The sequence below is a fragment of the Chlorocebus sabaeus genome, chromosome 20 (assembly GCF_047675955.1).
Source record: "Chlorocebus sabaeus isolate Y175 chromosome 20, mChlSab1.0.hap1, whole genome shotgun sequence".
NCBI classification, from domain to species: domain Eukaryota; kingdom Metazoa; phylum Chordata; class Mammalia; order Primates; family Cercopithecidae; genus Chlorocebus; species Chlorocebus sabaeus.
The window spans coordinates 119748699-119759528 of NC_132923.1; the positions used below are offsets into that span (position 1 = coordinate 119748699).

Consider the following 10830-nt stretch of genomic DNA (forward strand, 5'->3'; position numbering starts at 1 on the left):
GAATTCTTTCTTGGGCAAAATCCAAGAACCCTGTCTTGGGGTCTGGATTGGGACCACTTTCCGGTAATATAAAGTTCTTTATAAGAAGGAGGCAAGAGGGTCTGAGTCAGGGAAACTGTGGTGATGGCAGCAGAGATCACAGTGATGCTGTTGCTGGAAGGGGCCACAAGCCAAGGAATGTGGGCCCCTCTAGAAGATGCAAGGAATGAGTTCTCCTCTGGAGCCTCCAGAAGGAACGCAGCCCTGCCGACACCTTGATTTTAGCCAAGTAAGATTCATTTTTTGGACAACTCATCTTGCAAACTGGAAGGTAATAAATTTGTGCTGTTTGAAGTCACTAAGTTTGTGGTGATTTGTTACAGCAGCAATGTGTTATATTAAGTTTACCCCACAGCTGCCTCCTTGCGTATTTTAAGTTCGGCTGAAAGGTTTCTTTGTACATAGTAAGCTATAACCTAACTGGAGGTGTAAACAACCCGTGACCTACTTTTATACCAACCACTGTTTTGGCCGATCTCAGGCAGCCAACTGTTCAAACCATGTTCAAATGAGGCAGATGCCGAGCTGTCGTCAATCCAGCTGTTTCTGAGCCTCGCTTCTGTGTTCTGTGGGTCAGTTTCCTTTTTCTGTTCATAAATATTGTTCAACCATGTGGCAGCTCCTGAGTCTTTCTGAACCTATTCTGGTTTGGGTAGGGGGGGCTGCCTGATTCACTAATTTTGTTCTTTGCTCTACTAAACTGTTAAATTTAATTTGTCTTGTGTTTCTTTTAACAAACAGGAAACTAATACACCCTCTGTCTTTGAATGTCTCTCTCTCTCTTTTCTTAAGCGATGGGATCTCATTCTCTCACCCAGGCTAGAGTGCAGTGGCGCAATCACAGCTCACTGCAATTCAGCCTCCCAGGCTGAAGTGACCCTTCCACCTCAGCCTCATGAGTAGCTGAGTAGCTGGGACCACAGGTACATGCTGTCACCCCTGGCTAATTTTTAAAAAATTATTGTTTGTAGAGATGGAGTCTCCTTATCTCCAGGCTGGTCTCGAACTCCTGGGCTCAAGGGATCCTCCCATCTTGGCATCCCAAAGTACTGGGATTACAGACATGAGCCACCACGCCACGCCTCTGTTTGTCTCTCTCTTGATCCTAGGTAAAACCCTGTACTCTTGAGTGTGATATGATGGCTGAGGTCTGGAAAAGTGGCAGGCAATCAAAAAAACACTTGAACCAAAATCAGCATCTTCATAAGAAAAAAGAAAAAGCAAGGGGCATGTGGTAGTAGATTTTTTAAAAAGTTAGCGTGAACGCCGGGTGCGGTGGCTCACGCCTGTAATCCCAGCACTTTGGGAGGCCGAGACGGGCGGATCACGATGTCAGGAGATCGAGATCATCCTGGCTAACACGGTGAAACCCTGTCTCTACTAAAAATACAAAAAATTAGCCGGGCGTGGTGGTGGGCGCCTGTAGTCCCAGCTACTGGGAGGCTGAGGCAGGAGAATGGCGTGAACCCGGGAGGCAGAGCTTGCAGTGAGCCGAGATGCCCCACTGCACTCCAGCCTGGGCGACAAAGCAAGACTCTGTCTCAAAAAAAAAAAAAAAAAGTTAGCGTGCTGGCCAGGCACAATGGCTCACGCTGTAATCCCAGCATTTTGGGAGGCTGAGGTGGGAGGACTGCTTTCGACCAGCCTGGGCAAAATAGCGAGATCCTGTCTCCACAGAAAAGAAAAAAAAAGTCTGGGTGCGGTGGCTCACGCCTGTAATCCCAGCACTTTGGGAGACTGAGGCGGGCGGATCACGAGGTCAGGAGATCAAGACCATCCTGGCTAACACTGTGAAACCCCGTCTCTACTAAAAATACAAAATATTAGCCAGACATTGTGGCGGGCACCTGTAGTCCCAGCCACTCAGGAGGCTGAGGCAGGAGAATGGCGTAAACCCAGGAGGCGGAGCTTGCAGTGAGCCGAGATCGCGCCACTGCACTCCAGCCTGGGTGATAGAGCGAGACTATGTCTCAAAAAAAAAAAAAAAAGAAAGAAAAAGAAAAAAAAAAGCATACCAATTTTTGCCTTGTGTGCATATGAACGGCAAAAGGTGAAAATATAAAAATGTTTATATACAGCTCAAAGTCACGGGAAGTCTGATCAAGACATTCAGTCACACTCAGCAGTCAGGTTAGTCTCCCCGCCTCCGTTTGGGAGTTTGAGGTTTAGAATTTCTGTCATCCTCAGTGACATTTCGGTCTTGGCACCTTCTCCCGTCCTGACACTGTTGCCTGAGTTGGCGTTCACATACCTGCAGCAGATGACAAGCTAGTCACCTTTCTCTGTGTGACCATTAACCTTTGTTTTCACAATCATCCTATGAGTGAACCATTGTTATTCTTTTACAGATGAGAAAACAGGTTCAGAGAGGCAAAGTGACGTGTCTGGGTGCCGGCTGATAATGGCAGGTCTGGGTCCTCTTGCAGCCCAGCCTGGTGCCATTCCTACCACATCATGACTGCCTCTTTCTCTGCGTTGGTGCCACCCTGCTGTGCCCAGCATCCAGCACTTCCTAAAGACCAGTGCTTCCCAAAGTGTGATCTTCAGAACAGCAGCATCTGCCTCACTGGGGAATGTGTTAAAAATGCAGATTCTTGGGCTCTGCTCAGACCTACTGAGTTGGAAACTCTAGGAGTGGGGCCCAGAAATGTGTGTTTTTTGTTTGTTTTGGTTTTTTGGAGAGGGGTTCTTGCTGGAGTACAGAGGCACAATCATAGCTCACGGCAGACTTGAACTCCTGGGCTCAAGTAATCCTCCTGCCTCAGCCTCCTTAGTAGCTGGGACTACAGGCACACACTACCACATCCGGCTAATTAAAAAAATTTTTTATAGAGATGAGAGTCTCAGTATGTTACCCAGGCTGGTCTCGAACTCCTGGCCTCAAGTGATCCTCCTGCCTTAGCCTCCCAAAGTGCTGGGATTACAGGCATAAATCACAGTGCCCAGCGGCAATCTGTTTTAACAGACTCTCCAGATGCTTCTGATACACACTCAAGTGTGAGAACCACTGCCAAAGAAGATGCTAATACAAGTTTGTTGAATTACCCTGATTTCTGAGTGGAATCTGAGGGAACTATGCTATGATGCACAGGACAGAATAAATAAAGCATTATGATGGCCAGGCACGGTGGCTCACGCCTGTAATCCCAGCACTTTGGGAGGCCGAGGAGGGTAGATTACCTGAGGTCAGGAGTTCGAGACCAGCCTGGCCAACATGGTGAAACCCCGTCTCTACTAAACTTACAAAAAAATTAGCCAGGTGTGGTGGCGGGTGTCTGTAATCCCAGCTACTCAGGAGGCTGAGGCAGGAGAATCGCTTGAACCTGGGAGGTGGAGATTGCAGTGAGCCAAGATCTCAACATAGAACTCCAGCCTAGGCGACAAGAGCAAGACTCTATCTCAAAAAAAAAAAAAAAAAAGCATTATGTCTGTGGCACGCATTGTTATTGCTACTTTCTTATGCAGAAAAGCCATACACACAGCCAGGCATGGTGGCTTATGCCTGTAACCCTAGCACTTTGGGAAGCTGAGGCAGGTGGATTGCTTGAGTCCAGAAGTTTGAGACCAGCCTGGGCAACATGGCTAAACCCTGTCTCTACAGGCATCTCCATGACAACTCTATGACATAGGTACTATTGGAGTTCCCCTTCTACAAATGAAGAAGAAACTGAGGCTGGAGAGAATGCATACGCTGGTATTTGTTGAGAGCTACTGTGAGCCTGGCGTTCTACACCCATTGTCTCATCAGCTGAACATTCACAGCAGCACTGTGAGGTCCTGCTACTGTGAGGCCGGCATCCCTCTTCCCATTTTACAGATGAGCACACTGAGGCTCTGCCCCAGTCATGCAGTCCCACAGCTTCTGCTGAATGCCCGGCTGAAATGCAGCCACAGGCAGAAGCTGGGGGCAGGGCCGGGGAGACGGGGTGGGTGTTACTGGGTAGGGGGGTTATTTTATTTATTTATTTATTTATTTATTTATTTTTGAGACAGAGTCTTGCTCTGTCACCCAGGCTGGAGTGCAGTGGGCAGTTTCCAGCCAGGAGATGCCCCAGTGGCACTGGTGCCTTTCTGCTCAGGTGCCTCCATTTATGATACACCTACCTGGCCGAACCAAAACTTAACCAAGGCTCTTGTTTCTCTGCCAAAGCCCGGAGGCTCATTCTCTTGGTTCTATGTGCTGTTGTTTTTCTTCATTCTCTGAAAGCCTCAGTGATAAGCCAGGCCTTCCAACTGCCTGGGCACTGTGGTCAGAGGATGGGGACAGGAGAGGGACATGCCATGTGTCTGGCCCACCAAGAAAATGAATAAAGGGCTCAAAAGACAATGGAGACTGAGGGGCGCACGGCAGGTGGACTGAGGGACTAGGTCCGCCTCAGCCCACTCTGTCCTATGTGACTTCCTCAAGAGGGGAACAAACAGGTGGGTCTGGCACAAATGGGTGGGTCTGGCACCTTTATAACCACTCTCTCTGCTAGATGGGGAAACTGAGGCTCAGAGAGGTAAGGGCCAGCTGGGAACTGGGCCACTGGGATTTGACTCTAAGATGTGTGTGCTTCCTCTGTGTGTGTTCCAGATGCTCTCAGTTCCTAAACAAGGAACTTTCATAAACATCTGGGGGTTCACACCAGGCGTGTGCATGCCCTCATGCTTGTGACCCATGTGTGTTATCATAAGACCATCCAGAGCTGAATCTTCTTGTAACTTCCAATACCCTCCGTACAGCCAGCACTGGGAGCTTGAGCCCCAGACAGCGACATCATTCCTCCAACTCCAGCATCTGCCAACTCCTGACCAACCACCCCCATGAGGGCGGCACTCAGTGTCTGCCACCCTCACACACGGAGACTCATGCAGTCCTCACTACTGCCAAAGGAAAATAAATCTCAGGACCCCAAACTCACTAAGCCAAAGGGAAAAGTCAAGCTGGGAACTGGGTCATGCAAACCTGCCTCCCATTTTATTTTTCTTTCTTTCTTTCTTTTTCTTTTCTTTTCTTTTTTTGAGACAGGGTCTCGCGCTGTCACCAGCCTCCGCCTCCAGGGTTCAAGCAATTCCTGTGCCACAGCCTCCTGAGTAGCTGGGATTACAGGCACACACCACCATGCCTGGCTGTATTTTTAGTAGAGATGGGGTTTCACCATGTTGCCCAGGCTGGTCTCGAACTCCTGACCTCAAGTGATCCGCCCGCTTGGGTTTTCCAAAGTGCTGGAATTACAGGCATAAGCCAACATACTTGGCCCGATTTTCTTTCTTACTTTTTATTTTTATTTATTTATTTATTTATTTATTTATTTATTTATTTATTTTGAGACAGAGTCTCGCTCTGTCGCCCAGGCTGGAGTGCAGTGGCAAGATCTCTGCTCACTGCAACCTCCACCTCCCTGGTTGAAGCAATTCTCCTGCCTCACCCTGCTGGGACTACAGGCATGTGCCACTACACCCAGCTAATTTTTGTATTTTTAGTAGAAACAGGGTTTCACCATGTTGGCCAGGATGGTCTCAATCTGCTGACCTTGTGATCCGCTCACCTCAGCCTCCCAAAGTGTTGGGATTACAGGTGTGAGCCACTGCGCCCAGTCCCATTTTGTTTCTAAATGAGATGGCTACAAAGATTAAAAAAAAAAAAAAAAAAAAAAAAGGCTACATACCTCCCTCACAATTTGCCCACAAGGAAATTCCTTGTGAGCCCTGAGATCTTTCTCCTGAACCAGTTCTGTTGAATTTCACCCTGACAATGTCGGTGAATAGCTTATCTTCACAGGCATGGAACAAAGGACAGAAATCAAAGTCATACCTCTGCTCACCTGCAACAAATGCATATCTGATTTCTTCCTTTGCTCTATGTTTATCTTATGTGACAATATAGATTCACTGAGCTCAAGGGATAAGTGGCTATTCCTCTCCCCGCCTCACACGGAGAATGTATTCAGTGAAAGTGATGAAAGACTCAAAAGAATGCAACCACTTGCCTCTTATCTACCCACCTTTTTTGTCTTTCTTCCTTTTTCCCCCAATACCCACTCTTTGTTTTTGTTTGTTTGTTTGTTTGTTTGTTTTTGAGACGGAGTTTCGCTGTTGTTGCCCAGGTTGGAGTATAATGGTGCGATCTCAGCTCACTGTAACCTCCGCCTCCCAGGTTCAAGTGATTCTCTTGCCTCAGCCTCCCAAGTAGCTGGGATTACAGGTGCCCGCCACCACGCCCGGCTATTTTTTGTATTTTTAGTAGAGATGCGGTTTCACCATGTTGTCCAGGTTGGTCTCAAACTCTTGACCTCAGGTGATCCTCCCTCCTCGGCCTCCCAAAGTACTGGGATTACAGGCGTGAGCCACCACACCTGGCCCAATACCCACTCTTTTCCCTTTAAATATTGAAGTCCCCAGACCCATTTAGGAAAAAGCACAGACCACAGAATTTTTCTGTTTCTGTATTCTTTTCCAACCTTGGAAATAAACCTCTGAAAAGGATTGACATTTACCTTAGTCATTTTCTTTGATTTGCATTGGAAAGGGGCCCCTCTGCCAGACACTTGGTGTGCATTATATAATTTAATCTTTGCCATAACCCAGCAAGGGGTGTTAATTTTCCCATTTTACAGATGGGTAAACCGAGGCTCAGAGCCACAAACAGACTTGTCCAGGCTCCCCACTGTCATATCAAGTGGTCTCCTATTCAGAAGGAGACCCTGGGAGGAAGAAGAGAGACCATGGATGGCAGCTTCTGAATGCCCACTGCCCTTTGCAGTTGGCACCTGCTGGACCCCCATTCCTTCTAGGCCTTTACCAAATCCTTTGGAAGCTGAATGAGCTCTGCCCACAGGGAGCAGTGCCCAGGGGGTCCACTCCACAGCATTTGAGGGCAGGGTGTGCTGGGAAGCAGGGTGGGTTTAGGGTCAGACAGTCCTGGCTTTGCCACCTTTAACTTTTTTTTTTTTTTCTTTTTGAGACAGAGTCTCACTCTGTTGCCCTTGCTGGAGTGCAGTGGTGCCATCTTCCCTCACTGCAACCTCCACCTCCCAGGTTCAAGCGACTCTTGTGCCTCAGTCTCCTGAGTAGCTGGGATTACAGGCATGTGCCACTACTCCCATCTAATTTTTTTTTTTTTTTTTTTTTTTTGAGACAGAGTCTCTGTCACCCAGGCTGGAGTTCAGTGGCATGATCTCGGCTCACTGCAGCCTCTGCCTCCTGGGTTCAAGCAATTCTCCTATCTCAGCCTCCCAAGTAGCTGGGACTACAGCTGCGCACCACCATGCCCAGCTAATTTTTGTATTTTTAGTCGAGACAGGGTTTCACCATGTTGGCCAGGATGGTCTTGATCTCCTGACCTTGTGATCTGCCCACCTCTGCCTCCGAAAGTGCTGGGATTACAGGCATGAGCCACTGTGCCTGGCCATCATAATGGTTTATTTATTCTGTCCTGTGCATCATGGTATGGTTCCTAATTTTTTTGTATTTTTAGTAGGGAAGGGGTTTCCCCATGTTGGCCAGGCTGGTCTCGAAATTCTGGCCTCAAGTGATCTGCCCGTCTTGGCCTCTCAAAGTGCTGTGATTACAGGCATGCGCCACCACACCCGGCTTGCCACGTTTAATTTATGTGACCCTCGGGTAGGTATTTTTGTCTCTTGTTTTTGAGACAGAGTCTCACTCTGTCGCCCAGGCTGGAGTGCAGTAGCCCAATCTTGGCTTACTGCAACCTCTGCCTCCCGGGTTCCTGACTTTGGGGACAGAAAGAATGGCTTGAGGGAAGGTATGGAGGTATGCATATGTGGGTGGAGGTGAGGGGGGAGTGGCCCTCCCACCTATGTGGTTCAGGAAGAGGCTGATGGCTGCTCAGGAGATGGGAGGGAGGTACTATCTGGGGCTATGTTAGGAACAGATAAGAAGCGACAGGAAGGGCTGGACTGGGGACCCATGGGGAGAGAGAAGGGTCCTAGAGTCATGCTGCCTGGGTTGAGTCCTGTCTCCCCTACTTACTAGCTGTGTGGCTTGAGGTGGGTTACTTAACTTCTTGGAGCCTCCGTTTCCTCTTCTATAAAATGGGAATAACAATATTAACTGCCTCCCAAGGCCGTTGAATGAGTCGAATGTAGGAAGTGTGATGTAAATATTAGCCATTGTTATGTGAGATGTTCAGGGGGTAGAGTGACAGGGCTCGGTGTGTGGTTGAAGGAGGAGAAAAGAAGGATTTCGAGGCACCTGGGAACTCCAGAGTCCCCATCATTTCTGGGAGAAATGAGCAGTGCCTTCCTCTCTGCCCAACCCTGACCAGCTGTCCACCCACCTCTCCAGGGCCAGAGGAAGCACCTGTGATCTTGATCACTACTCCTGGGCGCTGGGTAGAGGGTTAGCCTGCGCGTGCTGGGAGAGGCCGCTGGGTAGAGGGTTAGCCTGCGCGTGCTGGGAGAGGCCGCTGGGTAGAGGGTTAGCCTGCACGTGCTGGGAGAGGCCCTGTCATTTCCTCCACACTCATCCTCGGAGGAGTTGCAGGTGCCTCAAATGATGTCAGGTGATTTTCTTTTTCCTTTTCTCCCCAACTTCTTGGTCTCCTGCCTCCCCCATGTGGCCCTGGGAGACCGTCCGATATTTACTGCTGTTATCTGGCAGCTGGGCCTCAGGCAGCAAGTGACACTTTCAAGGAAATGTCCCTGACACTCCTATGGGCACCATTCTAGGGCCACCGATGCCCAGCCTGGGATGGGGAAGCCAGGGGCAACCACTCCTATTCCTGACAACAGCAATCGTTGCAGGATAATTCAGGAATCAGAGAGACCGAGGGGTGGAGGAGGATTTATTATTTAGGTGCACTGGCTCAGTCGGATTCACATTTAAAAAGACCGAGCCCTGAACAAAGAGTTAAGTTATATTTTAAGCATTTCACAGGGTGGGGGGAGATCTGTGCAGGTGGAAAGAAATAAAGACAGTTATTTAATTGAGACATGCATTATATTATTTTTTACTTTTTTTTTTTTTTTTTGAGACGGAGTCTCGCTCTGCCGCCCAGGCTGGAGTGCAGTGGCCAGATCTCGGCTCACTGCAAACTCCGCCTCCCGGGTTCACGCCATTCTCCTGCCTCAGCCTCCTGAGTAGCTGGGACTACAGGCGCCCGCCACCTCGCCCGGCTAGATTTTTGTATGTTTTTTTAGTAGAGACGGGGTTTCACCATGTCAGCCAGAATGGTCTCGATCTCCTGACCTCGTGATCCGCCCGTCTCGGCCTCCCAAAGTGCTGGGATTACAGGCTTGAGCCACCGCGCCCGGCCTATTTTTTACTTTTTAAGGAAAAACATGTTTTATGGCTTGAGTGTATCTGTCTAGTGGCCTTGCAGCTGCACAGCTAGAGAAACGGGGTCTTCACCGTGCCTGGGAAAGGAGGCGCAACAAGGCTCCCTAGCCACAAAAAACAAACAGGCAGTTAATTTTCAAGGGACTGTAGCTTTTTTTTTTTTTTTTTTTCAGGGAAAATTGTTTTTTGTTTGTTTGTTTGTTTGAACACAGAGCTGAGTTTCTGCTTACACATTTTTAAATTCCTTTTAATTCCTGTTCTACAATAATAACAATGACCCTGCACACTCCCTGAGAGCGTTCCTCAACTCTCTTGTTTAACCCAGACCCTGCCACAGGGCATATGGCAAACAACGTTTGTTAAATGAGTGAATAAAAACTACCAGGGATGGGCCCACCACTGTGCTAAGTACTCAACTGACATTTGCACATTTTTTCACATTGAATTCCTATAACCAGCCCGTGATGTGAGTATTATCCCCATTTCACAGATGAGGAAACTGAGGCTCAGTTGCCCAAGGCCTCTCAGCTAGCCAGCAGCAGGTCCAGGCTTCCTACCTCAGTCTCTGCCACGCCAGAGAGCTCCGTTTCACCATCCCCACCCACACTATTACACACCCACAGAGAGCCTTAGCTAAGAGATGTGGGGTAACAAACTGTGCTGTGAACCAGGAGGCCCAGGGGCTAAACTTACTTCCAGGGCACACTTGCTGTGTGACCTTGAGCAAATCACAGACCCTCTGTAATACAGTTTCTGTTGCCTCGATGAAGACAGGAAGATGGCTGGCCTAGTTTGCCCCACAATAATTTATCTGTGGTGTGGTCCTGGGGAATTTGCACTTGTACATGGCAAAAAACCCACAGCCATGAGACTGGCACTTCCCACGGCTGCTGGGATCTTCTCTCTCCAGCTGCTCCCCTGGCAGTGGCTGCAGAGCCTGGAGCCTGGAGCCTGGGGCCTGGGCCAAACACATGCTCTGCGTCAGTAGAACTGGCTCATCCAGCATCTCCTGACCTGCCCCCAAAACCCCAGAAGGTCCCCCTCTCACCTGCAGACGTCAAGCTGAGTCAAGGTGCCCAGCACACACACGGCATGGGTGGGCTGCTCTGGGGTCACACGGATCAATGTCCCCTGGGCCATTGTCTGGTTAGCTCGTCCCTCTGGCTGTAGGAAGCCCCTGGGCTGGTTCCTTTATACCGCCCAGCGGAGGCCATGAGTCAGCACCTGCGGTCTGTGGCCCAGAGGCTCAACCCCTCCCCACTCAGGTCAGGGGTGTGGGCTCTCAAAATCTCCTCTGCCCTGGGGCTGCCCCTTGGACCTCCAGGTGGGTGTCCATGCTGGTACCAGTGGCAGGGTAGCTCTGTCAGTTTCCTGAGAAGGATGGATGGCTCAGAAAGCGTGGGGTGGAGAGTGGGGCCTAGGGGTTGGGTCCCAGTCCTACGTGCCCATAGCCCCATCCCTGCCTGCAGGCCCTGAACACCTTGATCTATCCAATCTCACCTATGTCAA

At 49.5% G+C, this 10830-nt stretch overlaps 1 protein-coding gene across 1 annotated transcript in view; it reads right to left on the reverse strand.

Annotated features, from left to right (window-relative positions):
• The window catches only part of PADI4 (peptidyl arginine deiminase 4), a 54954-nt gene extending 44467 nt beyond the window's left edge, over window positions 1–10487 (reverse strand). The window contains exon 1 of the mRNA XM_007980316.3: window positions 10370–10487. Within this exon, the coding sequence (XP_007978507.3) occupies window positions 10370–10461 (92 nt within the window). The 5' untranslated portion in view covers window positions 10462–10487. The remainder of the gene's footprint in view (window positions 1–10369) is intronic.
• Between the last annotated feature and the right edge of the window lie 343 nt (window positions 10488–10830).